This window comes from Mustelus asterias, chromosome 19 (genome assembly GCF_964213995.1).
Source record: "Mustelus asterias chromosome 19, sMusAst1.hap1.1, whole genome shotgun sequence".
Lineage (NCBI taxonomy): Eukaryota > Metazoa > Chordata > Chondrichthyes > Carcharhiniformes > Triakidae > Mustelus > Mustelus asterias.
The window spans coordinates 71,585,574-71,611,576 of record NC_135819.1 but is presented as its reverse complement, the minus strand read 5'-3'; the positions used below and the strand labels follow the sequence as shown (position 1 = coordinate 71,611,576).

General features: G+C 41.3%; 1 protein-coding gene across 3 annotated transcripts in view; it reads left to right on the top strand.

Annotated features, from left to right (window-relative positions):
* Positions 1 to 26,003, top strand: part of mkln1 (muskelin 1, intracellular mediator containing kelch motifs) — a 162,050-nt gene that overhangs the window by 13,468 nt on the left and 122,579 nt on the right. For all 3 annotated transcript variants that reach the window (XM_078235844.1, XM_078235843.1, XM_078235845.1), the window contains exons 2-3: positions 19,842 to 19,911; positions 25,873 to 26,003. The exon at positions 25,873 to 26,003 is cut by the window's right edge and continues 12 nt beyond it. In XM_078235844.1, the coding sequence (XP_078091970.1) occupies positions 19,842 to 19,911; positions 25,873 to 26,003 (201 nt within the window). The remainder of the gene's footprint in view (positions 1 to 19,841; positions 19,912 to 25,872) is intronic.

The window sequence follows — 26,003 nt, the reverse complement described above, 5'->3', positions numbered from 1 at the left end:
TCACAATTGAAGTCGTAGTCATTTTGCATGCAGTATCAATGACTATTGTGTCGGCTGAGACATTGCTTCAGTGTGTCACACTATCATTGAAATAGGCAGGGGTGGGTAGTTACTCAAATGTGTAATGTTGAAAGTAAACATTTCCAAAGACATCTGCCCTAAATATTTGACATTCCCTGGATGTGATTAAATGTTATAGAAACATTTTTCTGAATGATGCTGTGGAATGAAGTGATTTGGTACTTGATTTATACCAAAGTCATCGTGCTCAGCATCAAGATAGTGTTTCCAAACTGCGTCTGCAATGCTCTCCAAAACTGGTGGCAAACAAATTCAGAATGGCATATCCAGCATTTATTTCCTTAAAAGAAAACTAATTGGTATTCAACAGCATGGAAACTCTTTCAATTTAATGAGAAAAATTTCCAATCTTTGGTGTTGTATGAAAAATTTGCATAAGCGCACACTGTAAGACCCAGAATACAGAATACCATCCAGGATTCCGAGTAAAAGATGTGACAAAATCATCATGGCAAGATCAGGCTTTCAAAACCTGAGGTTTGTTGGAGGAAGGGAAGGCTGCAGGAGATGAATAATCCACAGTTATATTCTGGAAAAGAATTTGGGGTGGGAGATTGCAACAATTTTGAAATCAAGATAGCACTGTAATGAGGAAGAACAGTTACATCACTTAATTAGGATGTCTTATAACTCCTTATGACATTTTTTTTGATAATTGTGCATACCAAGATATTGCAAACTAAATATAAATAATCAGGGAGAGACACTTGGAGAGCTCCTTGCTACCCTTACCATGTGCCGTTTTCTACTGAACAGGCAAATTAGGGACCTCTGTTTAATATATCACCTGAAAGATAGCAGCATCAATAATCCAGATTTCCCACAGTATAGTTTGAAAAGTCAGTCTAACTTTAAGCTTGGCTTTTGGCATGAGGTTTGAACTCTTAAGCTAATGATTCAACTGGTCGACACTATAAAACTGGATGACATCGTTGGAGATTAGCAGGCATAAACAAAGTCTTTGGAGCTAGAATATCAATAGTGCTGATGAAATTGAGAAAAAAATACAAGTTCTAAAGTAGTTCAGACTTTCAAAGTGAGTGCTAAGCTTTGTATCTTGCTAGAGTTGGGTTGAGTGTCAATGCTGCAATCCTGCTTTTTGATATCCCTATAAGAGAGGAGAGAAATCTTGCAAACTGACATAGGTGTCTGGGTGTGGAGTGGAGGTCAAGAGTGTCTTTGTTAATTTGTAAGTGGAAGCTTGACAATGCAATAAGTCACTCCATCCAAGCACAACTTGTTTTTTTTCAACAGCAACCTGATCTTGTGCTAACAAGTGGCAAAAGAAATCTGTGGATAGTAGAAATCTGAAACATAAACAGAAAATGCTGGAAATACTCAGATCGGGCAGCTTCCGTAGAGAAAGTAACCAAACTAACACTTCAGATCAAAGGCCTTTCATCAGAACTGGAGAATGTTAAAGATGGAGCAGGTTTTAAGCTATTACAGAGAAAAGGAAGATGGGATAGGAGGAAAGAACATGGAAAAGATCTGTGATAGTATAGAAGGCAAGATTGATTACATGACAAAAGAGGATGATAGTGAAAATGGTACCTTTAACATTGGAAAACATCTTGAGAGAGACTACAGGAGTGTGACAGCCTAACATTTTCTCTGCAAGGTAGTTTGTAAGTTTTCACTTGGAACCCATCTTTTAACCTCAGTAAATATCATACCACGTTCTTTCGTTCTGTTTTCTCTGAAGTTATATGTAATAATGGTTACCTCTTCCAATTCTGTTCTTCAAACTGTCAATACTAATTAGATGAGAGAGCTTGACTCATGGCAAATAATCTGAAGAGTGGATAAGTTGTCATTAGCTATTGAGTGCACCATTCGATACTGTTTTCTACTGCACATTCTTCAGTTGTAATAGGTGAGTGCTATATAAGTGATACAAAATAGGTTGTGTTTTTGTATTGAGTTAATGTAATTTAGTGGAATTGTCTGTGGGAAGGTCTTTCCTTATCTCTACAAAAGTAGGAAATTTATGCTTCGGTTGTACAGGACACTGATGAGACCACATCTGGAGTATTATGTACAATATTGGTCTCCTTATTTAAGAAAGTAGCTCAGAGAAGGTTTACTAAACGAATACCAGGAACAGGCAGTGTATTTTATGAGGAACAAGTGGACAGGTTCGGCTTGTATCTGCTGGAGTTTGGAAGAGTAAGAGATTACTTTTAAGATCCTGAGGGGACGAGACAAGGTGGATGTGGAGAGAGTGTTTACTCGTAGGAGAATCGAGAACTAGGGGTCACTGCTTAAGGGAAAGCTCACTAAGACAGATGAGGGGAACTTGTCTCTTGAGGGTCATAAGTCTGTGGAACTCTCTTCCTCAAACGGCAGTGGAAACAGTGTCTTTGAATGTTAGTTTCTTGAAAAAGCGGGGTGAAAAGTTACCGAGGGTAGTTGTGAGTTCGCAGTCAGATTAGCCATCATATTGAATGGTGGAGTAGGCCTGAAGGACTGAGTGGCCTTCTGCTCTATGTTCGTATGTATGTTCATATATAAATTTTATCTACTTTGCATGAATATCTGAATCCAAGTTACTTGAATAAATTCAAAACAGATGTCATCCCAAATACTTTGATCTTTTTCCAGCCTTCAATATGATGATCCAATGAAATCTTGTTTTCTTTCATAAAGCCTTCCCAGGAGTTTGGAATTTTGTCACTTGTTTTTGAAAATCCAGGCATACCATATTGTAGGACTTTTATCAATTCACTTGGGTTGTAATTTTCTCAAAGTTGTTGAGGGAGGCTCTTCCTGTCCTGAATCTAAACTGAACTCTGTCTATTAAGTTACATTTTTCTCCTGGTCAATTCATTATTTTATATGTGATGGAAGTAATACTAATGGAATTGTAGTTACCTTGTCTGTTTTGTCCTTTTTGGAACATGAACTATTTTGGTCTGCTGCTATATTCCTCCAGTGTTTAGTGACTTAGATGATTTTTCAGTGCCTGACCAATCTCCTAATTGTTTCTGGATGCTATGGGATACATACCATGCAAAACTGGATACTTACCCTTTATATTCCATTGAATTAATATGTATATATGTTATATTACCAAGATTTCTTTTTAGGGAGGTTACATTGCTCATTATATGTTAGTGTTGTGCAGTTCTGCTATTCAATTTTAAATGTGTGACATTGTGAAATTGCAGATTATTCACTTTCATAATTTGACCAGATTGAAATTGCCCACATGCCTTGTGGGCAGTTTTTTTAAAAAAAAGCTGTACTTGGTTGCACAATGCAAATAGGTTTAGCCTTTCTGAATATGTACAAGTGAGTTTCATTTCTACAGCGTGCTGTAAGTGTGAAATTGATGGCATTTAATGGAAGAACAAAATGAAGTAAAACCACAGAAAATCATCTTGATGTGCTCAGTCCAGCAATGAGTGATGTGGTTAAGATGAAAATTACATTTTTGAACCGCAATTTTGATAGTGTAAAATGTGGGAGAGGCTCACAATAAGAATACTGGAACAAATAAACAATTTGCATTGTGCAATTTTTTTTAAAAAAGCTTTCGGATCACAGCTATCATTGCAATTCATGATATGACCTCAGTGCTTTGAAGTGCTTAGGTATTACTACTTGTAATGGCTATGCCATGCTGCTGGAAGTCTTAATAAGCTAAGGAAAATGAAGTACACTTGATGGGCACAAGTGTTGGGAATAACTGTCTTTGATGTGAATGTTTAGGATTTAATTCTTAGTGTGTATATTTTTCAGTATGGTTATGCAACAAATATAAGCCTGACATAGCATTAGCTTGCTGTTTAGAATAGGTTTATGACTGAAGTTTTTTTTCTTTGAGCTCCTTGAATTGAGTCTGAGCACAGGTTGGGGGGCGGGGGGGTGGCGGCAGGGGGCAAGGAAAGACCTAGTTAAACTGATTCAGCTGTAGATGCTCATATCAGGTTAGTACAGAGGTGGGTTAACTCGATGCTCAATTTAATCAGGAATAGTACATTTTATCCATGAGTAAGTATTGCAAAGACTATGCACTGTATAAAGTATGTAAACAACTTGCACTTCAATAGTGCCTTTAACATAACATCCCAAGGCACTTCACAGGAGTGTTACTAACGCAGTGTGTTGGGAGTCTATTAGGACAGATGATCAAAAGCTTCGTTAAATATTTTTAAGGAGTGTTCTTTGAAGCAGAAAAGAAAATGGGAAAACTGAGAGGTTAAGAGAAGGAATTGCAGAGCAAGGGCCTAGACAACTGAAGGCCCAGCTAGCACTGGCTGAGTAATTAAAATGTGGAGATGCCGGCGTTGGACTGGGGTAAGCACAGTAAGAAGTCTCACAACACCAGGTTAAAGTCCAACAGATTTATTTGGTAGCAAATACCATAAGCTTTCAGAGCACTGCTCCTTCGTCAGATGGAGTGGATATCTGCTCTCAAACAGTGCACAGACACAGAAATCAAGTTACAGAATAATTAGAATGCGAATCTCTACAGCTAGCCAGGTCTTAAAGGTACAGACAATGTGGGTGGAGGGAGCATTCAACACAGGTTAAAGAGATGTGTATTGTCTCCAGTCTGGAGACTCATTCAGCCCCTTCAAATAAACCTGTTGGACTTTAACCTGGTGTTGTGAGACTTCTTACTGAGTAATTAAAATCAGGGATGCACGGGAGGTCAGAATTGGAGGAGTGCAGAGATCTTGGACGCTTACGCTGTTGGGGGAAGCTAAAGGATGGTCTTTGGCTGCATTTTGGTTCTTTTATTTGTGTATGAATGGGGAAAGTAAAATATTTTGCCTAATTCCAAGGACTGATTTCTTGAGTTGGGCTGAGCCGAGAGTGTGCAAACTCCAGCCTGTAGGTGAACTGCCCCCAGCCCAGCCATCCCAATCCCTGGCATTCTGCTACTGGAAGCCCAGGTAACTTGGTTATTCTAGTACATGTATTTCTTGTTCATCTTGAATTTCATGATCCTTTACATTTAGAAAGTAGTATCTGACTGCTGAGACTCCATAGTGCACATTTAAACAGTTCTGAGACACACAATCATGACCTTTTATGCAAGTTATACGCAAGCATGGCTTCAAAGTAGGAATTTTTAATTGATCAACAAAATTTAGCTTGGGCTCTGAGTCTGGTATTTGCTTAAACCCGATAGCCATGAATATTTATTGACATTCGAGTGGATCAGCTGTCTGGAGTGTGCACAAAAGCAACATCAATAGCCTTGTGTTTAGCCTCATTGCAATTTGTTGATTTAAAAAAAACTTAACTGGGTGGTGCAATAACTTGGATCCTGAACTTGTACCACTGGGACCTGATTCAAATCTAACCAGACAGATGGGGTGAAGGTCTCCTCTGGCTGTAAGTATGTTGTATGTTGGGTAACAGATGTTTGGGCATTGTCAACCTAATTCTGAATGAATGTGAAACAGCCCCACATTTGGCATTATGGTGGGCAATGGTTTAACCATTCACCATCAGGACTACATAAAGCACAATCAGGTTTAATGACCATGAGTAGACCATTCAGCCCCTCAAGTCTGCTGTGCATTTTGACAGGATCCTGCTGCCCCTTGGTGACAGCTGAAGTTGATTTCCACACTGACAGCCCCCAGCTCTGCCTCCCTTCTCTTGACTCCTCTGCTCTGTCTAAATTGCTGCACTACTTGTCTAACATCTAGTGTTGGATGAGCATAAATTTCCTTCAGCTAAGTATTGGAGAGTCCAAATTTATTGTCTTCAGATCTGACACAAACTTGATTTCCGAACCACTGACTCTGTTCTTCCCCCAGGCAACTGTTTCAAACTTCTGGTAATTTTACCTGACCCCAAGATCAGCTTTCTGTGCCATCACAATCATTACCAATTTCCACCTCGAACCCCAGCTGGCTCCGTCCCTGCCTTAGTTCAAGTACTGGTGAAATTTTCTTCTCTGCTTGACTGTTCCAATGCACTCCTGGCTGGCTTCCCATGAATTTGAGGCCATCCAAACTCTGCGCATGTCTTAACTTGCACCAGGTCTTGTTCACTCATTACCATTATGTTTGCTTGCCTACTTTGGTTCCTGATTAAGTAACATCAAATTTAAAAGGATCAACCTCATTCCCTCATCCGTCCATTTCCTATCCGTAATCTTGTCCAGCTCACAACCCTCAGGCATTTGTGTTCATCCAATTCTGGCTCCTTGAGTATCTCTGATTTTCATCACCCTGTGTTGTGGGCGACTGTGCCATCAGCTGTCAAGGCCAGAAGCCCTGGAATTACCCCTGTAAGCCTTTTCCCCTCTTTTCCTTTCTGTTTTCCTTTAACAGGATAACATAGTAATAGGAGCAGGAGATGACCAATGGCCTGTCGAATTTGCTCCACCATGCAATACGATCATGGCTGGTTTTGGGCTTCAACTCCACTTTTCTGCCCATTCCTCATATCCCTTGATTTTCTGAGAGAACAAAATTTTATTCAGCTTCTGATCGTAGCACAGCCTCATCTTAGACTCTCCTTAAAATTTACTTTTTTGGCCAAGTGTTTGGAAGGTGTGCAATGTCTCAAATGGCTTGGTGTCCAATTTTGCTTTTTGTTTTCATTTTGTTTGATAATATTCCTGTGAAGCATGGAGTTATTTTCCTATGTTAACCACTTATTACATTAAAGGTGCTATATGAATATAAAATATTCCAAGGCACCTCACAGGCACCCATTATAAAATGACACCAAGCCATCTAAGGAGATATTTGAGCAGATGACCAAAAGTCTGGTCAAAGATATAGGTTAAAGGAGGAAAGTATGGTTGAGAGATGGACAGATATAGGGAGGGAGGTCCAGAACATAAGGTCTTGACACTTGAAAGCAGGGTCACCAATAGAGGAGCAGTTTAAATTTGGGGTGCTCAAGAGGCTATAATTAGATCAGTACAGGCATTTTTGGAGCATTGTGGGGCTGGTGGAGAATGCAGAGATAGAAACAAGACCATGGGGTGATTTGAATTTAAAAATCAAGACCTTGCTTGACCGGGGATCATTGTTGACCCATGAGCACTGTGTAAAGGTGAATAGGACTTGGTCAGTCAGAGGATCTATAAAAATGCAAATCAGCAGCCTGATTTCAATAGGCCAGAGGATGGCAGGTGTGGGAAGTGGCTACAAAATGTCACGTAGCTGAAATAGGGAATACTGTTGAGGTGGGAGCTGAATGGAGCTTTATTCTGCACTTAGTTGTATTTACCTGGGTGTGTTTGTGTGTCTGATAAATTAACCTCTTTCCCACCATTATCATCTCTCGCTATGAACCAAAAAAGAGACAGGAAAAGTATTTTGGGGCTTTCATTGTTTTCTAGTTAGATAAATTAGTGTTGGATCATTACAGACCTTCAGTGGAGTTATAGGTATCTTAACTCTTTCAGAACATAATTACCCTTTGAGTTATTCATGGCAAATAAATAGAATGATCCATTTGTTCAGTATAAATTCTCAGGTTCTAATTTCCTGTGGCACTAAATTGAATCAAAATGTAAAATATTGACACTGCAGTGGTCACTGCATAAACACGATGGGTGGGGCAGCAGTGGGGGGGAGGAATCATATACGGATCAGGTCACCCTGACCAGAATAGAATGTGTGAGTGAGTAATTTTTAAATATAAACAAAGATTTAATGAAGTTGCTTAAACTTAATTGTTATTGATATAGTGTCTCTGAAACCGCATGACCATGCACGTGTCCAAATAAAGAGTGGACTTGAAAGTTTGGCTGAAGATGGCCATGGAGCTGAATGGTAAAAGTGAAAAAGTAGCAGCAACACGTTGGTGAGATAAGTTGGAGAGTTTAGCGAGAATTGGCAACAAAGTGAAAAGGGCATGATAAGGGAAGAGGTTCTAGACTTGAAGCAAACAGAAGTCAGTAAATTAATTCATGGATGAAAGGCGTAGATTAGCAGTGAAGTTTATTCTTAATCTGTATTCTCAACCGTGGGTACTATTTTAAATTGCATTTTTACACTGTTTGGTTTATTCACCCTTTCATAAGCCAAAGATAAAACTCAACCCTGGACCTTTAAGCTGAAGCATCTTCTTAAGATAGCTCATTGAGGCAAAGGAACTTTAAAGAAGCACTGTTTTCAATTGAAAATTAGATTTCACTTTTGAACCATTTCAGAAAATACTTGAATGCCTGTCTGCTAATTGGCAATTGGAACTCAAATCATCCCTTTCAAATCAAATAATTGCATGCTGGGAAATTTGAGGTTCCTACACAAATCCAATGAACTTTTTATTGAAGGAGGAGTAAGGCAGGTAATCCCTAACATTGGTGATGGTTTGGTTCTGTTGGCTTGTAATGATTTCAGGGTAGTCTGTCAAATAGACCTGATCTTTTTCCTCATGGCGTGCACTTGTGTTTACTGTTCTCCCCAGAGGACAGTGTGGCCTTCACGCACTGCTACATACATATGTGCTAAAACTGAAGGCAGCTTATGACTGTTATCTGAGCAGGCATCTCTCAGTAGAGACAGTAATATTGCCAAAATTCCAAAGGCATGTGGAGTCTCAATTTTGAGTTATTTAAGCTCCCGGTTGCTACTGCAAACTTGTATTTAAGTATTATTTAGGAAGATATTCCAATGTGCTTCATTGTGGAAGAAAGGAATGAATGTTAAATTTTACTAGGGTGCCTAGAGGCATCTGTAAACTTGTTTCAAAAATTGATTTGAGGAGACTTTTAAAGCCAGTGAGAGAAGTTAAAAGCCAGAAGAAATTCAGTGAGGAACAGGCTTGCAGAAAATTGGGCCAAGACATCTGATTACTCTGACAACAGTGGAAGGGGAAGTTTGAACAGAGAACCAGAATCAGAGCTTGGGTTACCATGAAAATAATGTAAGGCAATAGGAGGTTGGTGAAGTAGTGAAGAAGTTTGTTGATAAGAGTGGGGGTTTTATGTTAGTTTGGGGGCAGGGAGTTTGTGTGGGTTAGCATAATTGGGTGACAGACATGCAGTGCTGAAGTTCAGACAATTGAGTTGAGTTTATGGAGAATGAAAGTAAGTTGAAGAGGAGAGTGTTTATTGGTTAAGGGTTTTGAAAGTAGTGGAAGGGAGGTAGAGTTGATAATTTGAACAGCCTACCCACTCCAAAGGCAAGAGACTCTTCTATCATGATTTTCAGAAATATTTTGGAAGAACTTATAACATGGCAAGGTAGATAAGAGCTAACTTGTGGAGACTTGGTGTGTTTTTTGTCTAATTCTATTTTGGTAAGAAGCTTATTTTTACTATTAAAAACAAAATGACAGTATTTTGAGAGATGTTGCTCAGTTTTGATTTGAAATATGTATCATTGTCTTGAACTTAATTTCTTTCCATTCGCCACATTTTATATTTGCTTGAAAACTAATAATAGTATATGGTAAAGTAATGGTTACAAATAAAGAGTGGGAAACGTTTAAAGACACAATACATTCCATTTAAAAAACAAAAACCTCAGCAAGGGAGATCCATCATGGCTTGCCAACAAAGTATAAGCTTAAAAGAAAAGATTTATGTTATAAAGAATAGTAGTAAGCCTGAGGATTAGGAGTGTTTTAGAAACCACCAAAATGTTGATTAAAAAAGGCAAAAAATAGAATGGGAGTAAACTAACCAGAAATATAAAAAGGTAAGTATAGAAAAGGAGGGCAGCTAAAGTCAGCGTTGGCCCCTTATTAGAGTCAGAGACAGGGAAAATATGGCACAATGGTTAGCACTGCTGCGTCTCAGCTCCAGCCTTGGCTGACTGTGTGAAGTTTGCACGTCCTCCCCATGTCTCTGTGGGTTTCCTCTGAGTGCTCTGGTTTCCTCCCACACTCCAAAGAGGTGCAGTTTAGGTTGATTAGGCCATGCTAAGTCATCCCCTAGTGTCAGGGGGATTGGCAGGGTAGATGCTGCTAAATTGCCCCTTGGTGGCAGGAGGATTGGCAGGGTAGGTGCGTGGAGTTGCAGGGATAGGGCCTGGGTGGGATTGTTGGTGCGAATCGTTGGGCTGAATGGCCTCCTGCACTGTAGGGATTCTGATTCTCTAGGGGTGGCACAGTGGTTAGCACTGCTGCCTCACAGCGCCAGGGACTTGGGTTCAATTCTGGCCTTGGGTGACTGTGGAGTTTGCATGTTCTCCCCACGTTTATATGGGTTTCCTCTGGGTGCTCCGGTTCCTCCCATGCTCCAAAGATGTGTGGGTTAGATGGATTGGCCATGCTAAATTGCTCCTTAGTGTCAGGGGATTAGCAGGGTAAATGTGTTGTTGGTGCAGGCTCAATGGGCCAAATGACCCATCACCTGTACTGTAAGGATTTAATGAAAATGATAATTGGTGGGGAATGAGGAAATAGCAGACATTGAACAAATATGGGGCGGCACGGTACCACAGTGGTTAGCACTGCTGCTTCACAGCTCCAGGGACCTGGGTTCGATTCCCGGCTTGGGTCACTGTCTGTGTGGAGTTTGCACATTCTCCTCGTGTCTGCGTGGGTTTCCTCCGGGTGCTCCGGTTTCCTCCCACAGTCCAAAGATGTGTGGGTTAGGTTGATTGGCCATGCTAAAATTGCCCCTTAGTGTCCTGGGATGCGTAGATTAGAGGGATTAGCGGGTAAAATGTGTAGGGATATGGGGGTAGGGCCTGGGTGGGATTGTGGTCGGTGCAGACTCGATGGGCTGAATGGCCTCTTTCTGTACTGTAGGGTTTCTATGATTTCTATGATTTATGTTGTGCCTTTCTCACTGTGGATTGCCGAAATAGAGTAGAACCTAGGGACTAATAAGCGACAGGAACATAATTTCAGCAGAGGAAAAGTATTGAAGAAACCATTGTGTGTCTGTATTCTCTGGAGTTTAGAAGAACATGAAGTGATCTCACGGCTGGATAGCGTGGACACTGAGGGATTATTTTTCCTGACTGGCAAAGATAGAACTTGGAGGTACACTTGGGCTAAAGGGCAGATCAGTTAGTACTGAGGCCTTGCTCAAAGGGTTGTGAATCTTTGGAATACTCTACCCCAGAGGGTTGAGGATGCTTCAGCTTTGAATATATTTTAAGGTTGCAATGGTCTAAAAGCAAAATGCTGTGGATGCTGGAAGCTAAAATGAACAGTGAAAAAGTTTCACCTCATCCCACTTGAATTCAGTCTTCGAATCAATCTTTCAACTACATAGCCCTTTTAACTTTTTGAAAGCTGCAATTTTAGTTATTGCTTTGTTTAAAGTATCTTGGGCTTCAAATATGCATGCCGTACTTGTGTCGCAGCTTTTTGTGTTGAACTGTTTGATTCCTATTCCTTAGCTGTTGCCAGGAGCAGTGAAGAATTTTGCTTCATCTCTACTGGAAGGGCTCCAATTTCTTTTCAATAGCTATACACTTATTGATCTAATTTTAACTGTTTGATATTTGATAAAATCTAAATATTTAGCTAAAGTATCTGTGTACGGAACCAGAAACAAGCGAGAGAGGCCGGGTGGAATTTTTTACTTAAAGTAATTGCTCTGGCATTACCCAGGAAAGCTGTTGAGTGAACAAGATAACTGGGTTGACAAGACACTTGAATGTTTTTGGAGCAAAAAAGAGGTTGAGGGATATTGAGCAGATGTATGGGATAGATTGGATTAGCTTAAGGCAGTGGTTCTCGAATATTTAGTCCACTGATCCCTTAGACCAATGACTTCATGGACCACCTTACCAGCCCTACACGACCTGCTTTTGCAAAAAAAACTAATCGGAATAAATGGGTTGGATGGGAGTGCTTTTGATAGACTGACAGTGACGTCTGGTTACAAGCTGGAAAGCTTCAGTTCCATGTTGGGCTCCATGTTCAGTTGGTTCCTTCTCTCTCATTATCAGCCCCTGCAAGTGTTGGAAACCTGTTCTCTCAGTTGTATGTTGCAACAGTAATACAAATTTTGCTTAGGAACATGTTGCTTGTGCTTTTGTTGCCTCGTGCCTCACATGCAGGAGTCACTCTGAGTGTGTCATGTGACTCGATTGGTGGGGCTGAGCATTCTGGTCTGTTAGCTTTGCATGGCCTTGGCTATGGTGTTGGCATGACGGTGATTTGCATTTTGGACCAGCCCGCTGACTACCCGGAAGCCCCTCTTGGACTGTCAGTGGTCTATGGACCCCACATTGAGATCCACTGGCGCAAGGGAACTACTCGGTCCACCTCATGGCTTTTTCCCTTACTAATTGTTGACGTAAGGAAAACACTATCCGTGCCAAGAGTCCCTGGATTACAAAGATTGATAGTAAAGTCAAGAACTGATGAGGAACAATGGGATTTCTTCAGGTCTACTTCACCATTTAACACTGGAAAATCACAGAGAAACTAGAGATTGAGGTTTAATCAGTTGTTTTTTGAAATAACTAGATTGCTGCTCAGTACTTCTTTGCAGTATTAACTGGGAATATGATTGAAGAAGAATGTTTGCTTTCAGGGATAAAGTCAATTTGTAATGAACAGTAGTATATATTGTATGGGGCTGTACTGTTTAAATCAGATGTGCCATAAATCTTTAAGTTGTTCATCCTGGAGTGGTTGCACTGAACGTAATCATATAACTTGCAGTATTGCTGTCAGGCTTTTATAGTAAATGCTCTAAGTGTAAGTTGAAGTATTCATGTCACTGTAGGCTGGAAGTAAATGCAATGGTATTGCGTTTTATCGGCGTAATATACAGTGAATGATTTGCCACTGTGCAACTTGACTGCCAGAATAACTTGAAATCTATTCATGACTTGATCCTGTTGCCCGCAGGAACCTGACCTGACCCTGGTCTCAGACAGCACCTGCCCTGAACCTGCTGCAGCCAAGTTCCTGGTAGGTTAGCTGCAAGATCAGCTATTTCAACATCAGCTGATCCTGTCGGCAGCAGCTTGTCCCACTGGAAATTAGAGACTTGACTTTTGGTAGAATTAGCTCCTGCCGACAAGATCATCTGGTGCAGGAATGAACAGCTGATCTTGCAGCTAATCTTTGAGAATGCTTGGCTGGCATGTTGAGTCCCGTTCTACTCGAGAGCAGGTTGCTTCTTTTTTGGTGATTATTTTCAGCTTTTCATTCTCAGTTACCAATATGTTCAGCAATGGGTGCCAAGAGGAAATTGTGTGTGAAACTGACTGGCCGGTGACGTCTAAAATGTGACCAGTGCATTGTGCATGCGTCAGGATCTTTCAGCAGTTTTTACCTGGGTCTTGCAGTTATGTCACCTGAATTAAACTTGCATTATTCTTGCCGATTATCCTTTTCAAATAACGTTTGCAGAGCGGCTCTGTTGCCAATAATCTTCGACTGTACAAAATGCCCTCAAATCATTGCACAATGTGAGCTGCAACATTCTGCTGTCCCAGAAGAAATTTTGAAGCCCCTGATAGAAGGGCTGCCTGAAATATTTTGTATTGGTATGGATCATAACCAATACAATAAGAAGGCTTAATCATAAATCCAATAGCAACCAATTGAAAGAATCGCAAGCTAGTGTGAAGATTGCAGACATGAGGATTTAACGGTTAGTGCTACAGCACAGTGACAGCCACATCTCCATCCTGTACTAAATGTAATTTGCGGGTTAAACTTTTGAAAGGTTGATCATTATTGTCTTCTCTAACTTAATTGGGGCAATCAGACACTATCTGATCTGGCAAATAACCCCATAACCTTCTCAATAACAGATTTGCGAAGCAAGAGACAGTATGTCTGACAAGTATACTTAATATTATCCAGCAAAAGCTTGGTTGAGTCAGTGTGGTTTCAAGAAGCCCTCGCAAAATTGAAGTCAGTGCGAATTGGTTGGTGCCATACTGAGCACAAATGTTGTGGTTGCCAACCATCTCAGCCACAGGAAATTGCTTTAGAAGTTCCTCAGGGTAGTGTCTTAGGCCCAGCTATCCACCTTTAAATATTTGCCCTCCAGCATTAGGTCAGAAGTGAGGATGCGTGCTGATGTTTGTGAAGTGTTTCATACCATTGGATGGCAGCATTCATGCTTCAGCTGGTAAGTGGCAAGTAACATTTCTGTCACACAAGTGTCCAGCACTGGTCATCTCTAACAAGGGATAATCTAACCATCTGCCCATTTCTTTCAATGGTATTACCATTACTGACAAGCCCACCATCAATATCCTGGGAGTTACATTGACCAGAAACTTAACTGGATCAGTCATATAAACACTGGCTGTAACAGAGGCTGGGAATTCTTCAGTAATTAAACTTATCTGACTCCCCAGAGCCTGCCTACTACAAGGCACAAGTCAGGAGTCTGATGGAATACTCCCCACTTGCCTGGATGAGTGCAGCTCCAACAACATTCAAGAAACTTGACAGCGTCTAGGATAAAGTAACCTGCTCGATCAGCACCTCATCCACCACCTTAAACATTCACTCCCTCTATCACCGACTCTGTGGCAGCAGTGTGTACCATCTACAAGATGCATTACAGCAACTTGCTAAACCTCCTTCGCCAGCACCTTGCAAATCCATGATCTCTACCACTAAAGAAGGGCAGAATACATATGAACCTGAGAACATGCAAATATGAGCTAGGAGCAGGCCAGTTAGCCTTCGAGCCTGCTCCATCATTTGCAACCCATGGCTGTCTGATTGTGGCCTCAACTCTACTTTCCTCCTTGCCCCCATACCCTTTGCCCTCCTTGTTAGTCAAGAATTTTCTTACTCAGCTGCAGAAGTATTTAATGACCCTGCTTCCATCACTCTGGGGAAGAAAATTCCGCAAATGGATGATCTTCAGAGAGAGAAAAATTCTCCTCCCAGCCATCGTAAATGGGAGGCCCCTTATTTTTAAACAGTCTCTCCTGGTTCTGAAATCTCTCATGAGGGGAAACAACCTCAGCATCCACCCTTTCAAGTCCCTTCAGGATTTTTTATGTTTCAAGATCACCTCTCATTCTTCTGAACTCCAGTGGATACAGACACAACCTGTCCATCCATCCATCCATCATGAAATAACTCCAACCATCAGTTGAGCAAACCTTCTCTGAACTTCTCCCAATGCAATGATATCCTTCAAGTAAGGGGACCAAAACTGTCCAGAAACACCTTGCACAGTTGTATGGGGTGCATGGGAACACCACCTGTAAGCTCCTATCGAAGCCACACACCAACTACATCACTGTTCCTTTACTGCCATTGGGTCAAAATCCTGGAACTCCCTCCCTAATAGCACAGTGGGTATACCTACATCGGATGGACTGCAGCAGTTTGAGGTGGCTCACCACTACCACATCATGCTCAGTTGGGGATGGGTGACACTTGCTGGTCTTGCTAGCGATACTCAAATCCTGTAAATAAATAAAAAACAATTTGTTAAAAAAAATACTCACCTTATGACCGTATACAGAGCAGCCTTATGTCGAGAAACTTGTGTGTAATCAACTTATCGGGAAGCATGAGTGATGCCTATTCAGGTCTTAAAGCTAGCCAAAGTTCCTGCTGTGTTTGGCTTCGTCTTCCATACCAATTTTAAAAACAAGCTTTCATTGTCTAATTCTTGCTGTGTTTAACTTTGTTCATTAAGTTATTGAACAGATTGATGAACATACACAATGATAGGGGCTTCATGTCCTGGTTAGTATCCTGGTCAGTATCCTGTTACATTGTCATCTCAGCAACCTTTCTATCCTATCTGTTCTCTTGCCACACTGTGGTGCCATTGTGATGGAAAGGTAATATCTGCGAGCATACAGGTCAAACCAATTTTGGTTTACTTGCTGCTTAACAATAATTGGTTGTTCTGTCTTGATACTTTATCAAAATAATGGTTAAACGTGCATTTTTCTTGCATGTTTTAGCTGAAATAAAAATGAATAGCTTACAGGCGCTAATTGGTTGGTGCAGAAATAGGCATACTATGGCTGTCAACCATTGTTGAAGCTACGCTAGTTGCATGTTTAATTTCTACCTGAACCTTTACTGTGAAGCCGTGAATAACATTCAATCTTAAATCAAATCCATAGTAAGTGTAATTGTGTTATCATTTGAATTTGCCTTGAGACTGACCATTTGGCTACTGAAAATCCGAGCATATATGTACCTCTCATTCATTGTGTCCTAATTTTACCATTCCATTCTCCATTGTTAACTTAAAGCCCCTGTTTCAAAATTAGAATTGCTTCTGCAGAGGTTAAGTGCACTCTCTATGGTGATCTGGAGTCTTAAAGTCTAATTAATCCAGTTCTAGTCAACTTCAAAAGAGGACAGATTGTTACATGAATGTATTTGACAGAAACTGTCAGAGAAAGGAACTAATGAAAAGTGGAATTTTTTCAAGGAACAAATACTGGATGTCCTTGATAGGTATGTTCCTGTCAGGCAGGGAGGAAATGGCCGAGTGAGGGAACCATGGTTCACAAAAGAGGTGGAATGTCTTGTGAAAAGGAAGAGGGAAGCTTATGTAGGGATGAGGAAACAAGGTTCAGATGGCTCGATTGAGGGTTACAAGTTAGCAAGGAATGAGCTGAAAAAGGGGCTTAGGAGAGCTAGGAGGGGACATGAGAAGTCCTTGGCGGGTCGGATCAAGGAAAACCCCAAGGCTTTTTACTCTTATGTGAGGAATAAAAGAATGACCAGGGTGAGGTTAGGGCCGGTCAAGGACAGTAGTGGGAACTTGTGTATGGAGTCAGTAGAGATAGGCGAGGTGATGAATGAATACTTTTCTTCAGTGTTCACCAAGGAGAGGGGCCATGTTTTTGAGGAAGAGAAGGTGTTACAGGCTAATAGGCTGGAGGAAATAGATGTTCGGAGGGAGGATGTCTTGGCAGTTTTGAATAAACTGAAGGTCGATAAGTCCCCTGGGCCTGATGAAATGTATCCTAGGATTCTTTGGGAGGCAAGGGATGAGATTGCAGAGCCTTTGGCGTTGATCTTTGGGTCCTCGCTGTCCACGGGGATGGTGCCAGAGGACTGGAGAATGGCGAATGTTGTTCCTCTGTTTAAGAAAGGGAATAGAAATGACCCTGGTAATTATAGACCGGTTAGTCTTACTTCGGTGGTTGGTAAATTGATGGAAAGGGTCCTTAGGGATGGGATTTACGACCATTTAGAAAGATGCGGATTAATCCGAGATAGTCAGCACGGATTCGTGAAGGGCAAGTCGTGCCTCACAAATTTGATAGAATTTTTTGAGGAGGTAACTAAGTGTGTTGATGAAGGTAGGGCAGTTGATGTCATATACATGGATTTTAGTAAGGCGTTTGATAAGGTCCCCCATGGTCGGCTTATGATGAAAGTGAGGAGGTGTGGGATAGAGGGAAAGTTGGCCGATTGGATAGGCAACTGGCTGTCTGACCGAAGACAGAGGGTGGTGGTCGATGGAAAATTTTCGGATTGGAGGCAGGTTGCTAGCGGTGTGCCGCAGGGATCAGTGCTTGGTCCTCTGCTCTTTGTGATTTTTATTAATGACTTAGAGGAGGGGGCTGAAGGGTGGATCAGTAAATTTGCTGATGACACCAAGATTGGTGGAGTAGTGGATGAGGTGGAGGGCTGTTGTAGGCTGCAAAGAGACATAGATAGGATGCAAAGCTGGGCTGAAAAATGGCAAATGGAGTTTAACCCTGATAAATGTGAGGTGATTCATTTTGGTAGGACAAATTTAAATGTGGATTACAGGGTCAAAGGTAGGGTTCTGAAGACTGTGGAGGAACAGAGAGATCTTGGGGTCCATATCCACAGATCTCTAAAGGTTGCCACTCAAGTGGATAGAGCTGTGAAGAAGGCCTGTAGTGTGTTAGCTTTTATTAACAGGGGGTTGGAGTTTAAGAGCCGTGGGTTATGCTGCAACTGTACAGGACCTTGGTGAGACCACATTTGGAATATTGTGTGCAGTTCTGGTCACCTCACTATGGGAAGGATGTGGAAGCGCTGGAAGGAGTGCAGAGGAGATTTACCAGGATGCTGCCTGGTTTGGAGGGTAGGTCATATGAGGAAAGGTTGAGGGAGCTAGGGCTATTCTCTCTGGAGCGGAGGAGGCTGAGGGGAGACTTAATAGAGGTGTATAAAATGATGAAGGGGATAGATAGAGTGAACGTTCAAAGACTATTTCCTCGGGTGGATGGAGCTATTACAAGGGGGCATAACTATAGGGTTCGTGGTGGGAGATACAGGACGGATATCAGAGGTAGGTTCTTTACGCAGAGAGTGGTTGGGGTGTGGAATGGACTGCCTGCAGTGATAGTGGAGTCAGACACTTTAGAAACATTTAAGCGGTTATTGGACAGGCACATGGAGCACACCAGGATGATAGGGAGTGGGATAGCTTGATCTTGGTTTCAGATAAAGCTCGGCACAACATCGTGGGCCGAAGGGCCTGTTCTGTGCTGTACTGTTCTATGTTCTATGAATCATAGAAACCCTACAGTGCAGAAAGAGGCCATTTGGCCCATCGAGTCCACACCAACCACAATCCCACCCAGACCCTACCCCCCATATCCCTACATATTTACCCACTAGTCCCTCTAACCTATGCATCTCAGGACACTAAGGGGCAATTTTAGCATGGCCATAACTTAACCCGCACATCTTTGGACTGTGGGAGGAAACCAGAGCACCCGGAGGAAACCCACGCAGACACGAGAAGAATGTGCAAACTGCACACAGACAGTGACCCAAGCTGGGAATCGAACCCAGGCCCCTGGAGCTGTGAAGTAGCAGTGCTAACCACTGTGCTACCGTGCTGCCCAATTTCACAGAGCCTGTGCTTTATACAAATGGAATGACTGTATGGGATTTTACAATTGATCTCCTTCAGTTTTCCCTCCAGTCGCATCGTGGAAGGTTGTTTGTATTCTTGCACAACAGCCCCTGAATTGGAGCAATTTATTCCTAGGTTCCTGCCATTGTAGTAATGCCTGCTTGGAAATGCCCAGAATTGATGGCTATATTGAGTTGATGCCCTATTCCTCACCTGCAATCAAGAGTTTGTGTGGGGCCTGTCTGCTGGAATTGTAAATGTCTAGAACTTGCATCATGACTAAATGAATATGTATTGCACAATGGAGCATTGCACTTGAAATTGTAATATGAAGGGCCAACCCTCTCGATCAAAAATAAATTGAAGTCTGAGATTCCTTTCTAGTCCTACAATCTGACAAACTGAGATTAATTGAAATCTTCTCAAGAAGCAGATGTCAGCTTCCTGGATTCGGCCTTGGTGAGAACGTTTAGAAAGTTGCAGGATTTTGATTTTTCTGCACAGTGGACAGATGTAGGAGGCAAACGGTGGGCAAATGAATGGGTGTGGATCGAGTATTAACTTTCTTTGAGCCATCTGGCCTTCCCTGCCCGATGGGGCACCACGGGGACTGGGGTGTTTTAGCGACCCCGTTAATCACGCTTTGCTTTTATGTTGCAAGTTTCCTTTGCAATTTATATTTTTACTTGATGGGGAGTATTCCAAATCTCTTGATTTGTCCCTTAGTTTGTTTAATTTTGCTTAATTGTTTCAACCTAAAATAGGGTATTGAGCTATCTGGCAAGGCCAGGAATCTAATGTTAATTGTCTTTACTCATGTCACAATTTGTGTTGTTCTTTCAGTTTGTATGTATGGTGCTGTAAAAGCCCCTCCACAAGAACAAATTATCTTGTAATTTCAGTTAAATGTGATGCGCTCAGGCATTGACTCTGCAGATATCTTGATCTAAGGGAGTTATTAAGGAATCCTGTTAATGCTGTCAGACAAGACTGAAGGGGTTACACCGCTTGAGGGAAAGGAGATTGACTGAAGAACTAACAAAGATATTGTGCTTTCTTTCAGGAATATTTTGGTGGATAAACCTCATGACCAGTCTTCAAGGTGGTCCTCTGAAAGCAACTATCCCCCTCAGGTGAAGGACTTCACGTTTCTGCTCTTTGTTTTTCACTCTCCCTTGTATAATTATACTTTTGTATAATTCCTCCTCTTGCATTAATCCTTTAAAGCTGATGCACACTATTTCCCTTTGCTTCACAAATGTATATTGTGTTTTAATTGAGGTGAGGAATACATTTCTTTCTTTTCATTCTGTTCAACCCTGTTGCTGGTATTTAGCGGTTGCGACAAGCACTTACATTTTTGTGTGACTGTAGTTATGAGCCTAATCCTAAAGCCCTGAACTGATACTTGTGTGTGACTTTATCGCATTCAAAAACCTTTGTGAATGTCTTCCTATCCCTTACCAGCTGAGTCTGTCCAATGGCAATTTGAAGGTGGTTGCATGAAGTTAAAATAATTTCGATTGCAACCACGTTGATTTACTCCATTTATATCTTGGAAACGTTATTAGAGAAATATTTTATGCTCCATAAACTGGGATGATTGCAAAGAAACTGCTGAATACAGCATCATGCATTCCTAGATTTCACTTCTTCATTAGTGGTAAGTCCTCCAGATGTCTTGGCCTTACTGATGGGAATTCCTTCCCTAAACTTCTGCCTCGCCATCTCTTTCTTGACTCTTAATGTAAAGAAAAACACAAGTGCTTTGCAATCAGTTGGGGTAACCTCAGTTTAATTTCCTGCAAGTGAAGTTCCATTGGATACTAAATCTAATTCTGACATTTGTACCCGATAGTGCTCCTAACAACAAATGTAAGATTCCGTCATTATTGGTGATTTTGAGAGTTTCTCATGGTAAAAGTAATTTTTTGCTGACGTATCTGATCTATTGTCAGACTGTTTCCAATTCTATGGAATATGCATCTGTGCACTTCTGCCATGATGTATATGTGCAGATATATGGAACAGAATGAGTAATTTATTGTATTTTACAGATGCACCCTTGTTTTCGTTGCTATTGACAATTTAAAACTATGTAATTATCTGAGGATAAACTTGCTCTGAGCTCTGGCTTGAGGTGATGATGGGGTAAAAGTGGGGCATAACAGAATGTGCGGGTTTGTTAGATTTGGTTGAAAACGTTTGTCAACAAAGAAACTGGGTCATAATTGTTAATTTATAGAAATTTTAGCATAGCCCCACAGGTACATGATTAGCTGCCTCCTATTAAAGGGAGCACACCACTCGTATTGTCTGGAGGCTTAACCAGTCTGAGTTCATTCAAAATCATGGCATTAAGTTCCACATGTGTACTAATGATGCCTAGCTCTATCTCACTACCCACCTCTCTTGTCTCTATGTTGTCAGCCTGCTTGATTTGCATTTGATTCTGGGTGAGGTGCAGTGTTCGTAATTAAGTACAGACCAAAGAAGCCATTGTCTTCATTTGCAGTCACAAACTCTTGTCATTGATGCCACCCAGATCTCCCATCGTTGTTTCAGACTGAACTAGCATGTTCATATCCTTGTCTTCCAGTTTGTTTCTGAGCTGAGCTTCTAAACCATATCTTCCCCATCTCCAAAGACCACTTCTACTTTTCTTAACTTTGCAGACTCCATTAGTCCAATGCTCTTCCCTCCAGACAAATCAACTCCTGCAAAGTTCTGCTGCTAGAACCCTAACTCGCATCAAGTTCCATTCTCACATTTGCATTTGATTGCATTTTGAGGTTGGAGGAATTTGTGGTTGTACCTTTTCCTGATAGTTTTTATATGTTGTAAGCCCATCATCATGGAAAGTAAGTGAATTGTACAGACAAATAAAAAATATTAATTGACCTTTGGATGTAAAATAGAGCAGAAATTTCAGGACCAAAAGAGAGTGATGCAGATCTATTGCTTTGACATAGGATGTGAATCAAATGGACTGCAGTTTTCCACAATTTATTTAGCTGGAAATTTATGAAAAGTGTTGCAGTATGTTGAAGAAATTTGCATAACTTAAAAACAGCAAAGGATTTTCAGTACTCTGGAATGAAATATGAAATTCAATCAGCGTAATTTCTAACAGTGTTGTGCTCTTGCCTGCTTGTGATCTATAATGCAGGAGATACCATGCTCTAGTGGCAGTTTTTAAAGAGTACCACATACTGTTGTGTGCATCAATATTTTATACTTCGTTATGTCCAAATCTTTGCACGGTTTGCGATGTCTAGGACTTTACTTAACAATTCCTCTATTACAGCTATTACATATTTTATTTTGGGGACTAGATTTTATTTAAATTTACAGTCAAAAGAAAATTATAAGGAGGCCCAAAAATGTTCATGAACGGTTGCGCGTTCCTGGTGCAGTGGAGATTTGAGATGTTTGAGGACAGATGAATGATCGACTCCTGTTAGTACTCTGATCCTTGTGCATTGCATATCCACTGCTCCCACAGAAGGAACTGAAAGTGGAGGTCAGATGAACTGTGGGTATAGATTTGTGAATGCTGATCCACAGGGGAACCAAGTCTCAAGAAGGAGAGCTGTCCAGAAGGGGAGGTCTCGGGGGAGGGCAACCTACTCCCTTGCCCAACATCTGACTCTAGGCACCCCAGAGGTGTCATTTAGGCCTCGCCATCGATCCATTTCCCCTCATCAGAGAAACCGTAACAACAGGGTAATATGCCCACTCTACATTCATTGAGCCAAGTAATCAAGTAACCACTGTCACTACCCGCGGAGTCAAGCTAAAAGAGAAGACCAACCGAACAAGGCTAGATATCTAAGGGTGAACAAACCACACCCGGTCGTGCACCAGAACATAATTCCCCCACACAAACAACACCAGGAACGCCAATGACAAAAAGAAAATTAGCCTGTCTTTTCCAGAATATATGATCTGTCTGTACTTTCATAGGAAACCAGCAAGGATTCCTTAATCCCAAAATAACACACATACAAAAGGAAAACACGACCCCAATTGTTCTCAGGGGGAACTTCCTCACCCACAACTAGGACTTGTAAGGCCATATCAACCATCTCTATACCAAACCAGCTACCTGCCACCCAGCTGTGAATAAAGTGAAGGATACTAAAAATGGTGTAAATGCAAGGATTACAGCACCTATAAAAAAAATACAGATTAATGCTGCACAACCTTCATGTCATGCAACCAACTCAGCATGCTCCTCAATGGAAGGAAGGAGACCCATAAACAATCCCCAAAGAAGGGAATATCTCGGTATTGCAAGCGCTGAAACCCAAAATTTAGTACCTGAAGCAGGCCGGGCAGACTCCCACCCACTCCGATCCCCCGGTACCAATCATCAAAACCAAGATTGAATGCAAATGGCAATCTACATTAGACTGCAGCCTCCCTTGTTCCACGTTCGGAGCACAATGGTGCACGAATACCATGAAAAAGAAAAATTAGACTATCCTAATTTTCGCACAAAAACAGGTGACAAATGCCTCTGTACTCGTATATACCGTGTCAGAATAAAGGACAATATCGCAATCAGGAGTATAATCATTGGGGAACAAAGTTCATGATTAATGACCAACTGCAGGTAATATGACCTCGGAGCTTGAAAGGGCCAAAGCCATGACAGGATCATTGAGCAACACTCAAAATCCATCCAGACTTTCATCGAAGCTTCTGCACCTCCGCCACGATGTCATCCTGAAGCTCCAGTGAAGAAAACCTTCGACCCCGGCAGGTGGAGAGGACTCGACAGGTCCACTACCTCTAACCCTTCTCGACGAACACACAGGACAAGACAATACAAGCCCAGTGATTGGAGTCTTCGACTGACCCGAGACCTCAAAGACTGGACACAATGTGCTCCATCGAAGTGCCTGGCCTTCAAATCAAGATTGTGAAAATATGGCAACCAGTTCTCAAATTCGGAAGGCAATGGCCTCGTGGTATTATTGCTAGACTATTAATCCAGAAACTCAGCTAATATTCTGGGGACCCGGGTATGAATCCCGCCACGGCAGCTGGTGGAATTTGAAATCAGTTTAAAAAAAATCTGGAATTAAGAATCTATTGATGACCATGAAACCGTTGTCGATTGTAGGAAAAACCCATCTGGTTCACTAATGTCCTTTTAGGGAAGGAAATCTGCCTTTTTTATTGGTCTGGCTTACATGTGACTCCAGAGCCACAGCAATATGGTTGACCTTATAACTGCCCCCAGGCAACTAGGGATGGGCAATAAATGCTGGCCAACCAGCGATGCCCATGTCCCACAAATTAATTAAAAAAGCAATTCAGCAGGGAATTCATCCCCAGCTCCCCTCTGGAGACGGGTCATACAGGTGTTTCTTCTCTGGCCCCATCTTCCTGAAACAATCAGGATAGTTGACATACCATGCAGCTGAATTTCCAAGAACTGAGGGTGAGCCTTTACCAAGGAAACTGCCCTCTCGATTCTCTTTTCCGCTTTATCCGTTCTCTTTTGGATATCTCAGTTTGCCAATAAAAATCTGTGCCAGGGAGCCGTGACCATTGTCCGCAACTTCACTCATAACGGCGGCCATCATCTCGACGCCGACAGCATCACTGAACCGTAGTCCCACTCATCAGCGAAGCCGTCACCGCAAACTGAGCCTCATCCCAGCTGTCTCCAACCGCCTTGATCAAACAAGGATTTTCTTGACTTGATTTTGATCCGTTTTGCCAAAACTCAGCCAGGATCTTCCAGGAACACAGCACAGATTATATATATACACACCAGGATCAAATAATTATGGGTGTACGTTGGGTTAAAAGCTGAATAGCACCAGAGCTCATGGAAACGCAGCCACTCCAATGCTTTCATCATGTGACCCCCCATCAGTACATTTTTAAATGGACTGTATGTGGGACTTTTAAAAAAAGCCCCACCGTAAACACACATTTAACTGATGTATTCTGTAATTAGCAAGTCTGTTTGAAGTTGAATGCTTCCTCCCTTATAGCTGTTGTACCTTTTGTTCATTTTGTTTATCAATAATTTGTGTAATTTTCTCAGTTTTCTCCTCCATCATTTTGTCGTAGAAACTAAATGACAAATTTGAGTAGATATCAATGCAATTAAATCTAAACTAATTTTACTTTAGAAAGTACATTAATCTGGGAGACATGGAAATTGAATATTTGACTTCACCTTGATTTGTTTTACTCACTAATAAAAGCTGATAATGCTGGTAGCTAGTTTAAAATTAGCAAGTGTAAATTTTCTAATTGCTGATAGCAGAGACACCAACTGCAAAAGACAGACGTTTCTTCTAGAAATTTAGACATCCAAGTTTGGCAGGATCCTCGTGTTTTCATCTGTCTGCAAAGCCACCGTTAACTTAAACCCCAGTTTTCTTTGCACATTTAAGCTAAACACTACATATCATTCTCCAGATGTGCCAAACGCCAGGTTTCTTGACAAGACTATAAGCCTCTGCATCCTCTCTCCCAGTATGCAGTTGGTTTGTTATTGAGTTTAAATTGATAGTCACATCCAGGTCTTCATTAGTATTGTGTACCCATCTATTATATTTCTGACACCAGATTGAATTACCTACATTAAATATAGTCCGTAGCTCTTGAGCATTTACTTAACATTCCAAAGATTAGGGTCAAACAGACTCATCTAATAGTTAACACAAGCTCAATACCCTGTGCTTTTACAACTTCCCTATTCCCAGGTCAGTTCTTGATCCATCTAGCTAAAATGCCATTGATCCGATATACTTTCAACCATAGAAGCTGTGTCCTGGAACTTTACCAAGCCTCTTCTGAAATGCAAAATATTTTATACCCAACGGAAAGCATTGATAGCTGTTGTTTTTGTTAACCATTTCAAGGAATTTCATTCTGTTTAAAGATGTGATTTGTCAATTTTTAAACCATAATGATTATTCTTTTGCTCAACATTTTTTGTTTTATTTTTAAACAAACACTTTTGTTATGCCAGCGTTGTTGATCACTTACCATTGAATCCGATTGCATAAGTTCTCTCATAGTTATTCTTGGCCTTAATAAATTGTTTGATTCTTTTTCTCCAGTATTTGATTCTGAAACTTGAGAGGCCTGCAATAGTTCAGAGCATTACCTTTGGCAAGTATGAAAAGACCCACGTCTGCAACCTGAAGAAGTTCAAAGTTTATGGGGGAATGAGTGAAGAGAACATGACTGA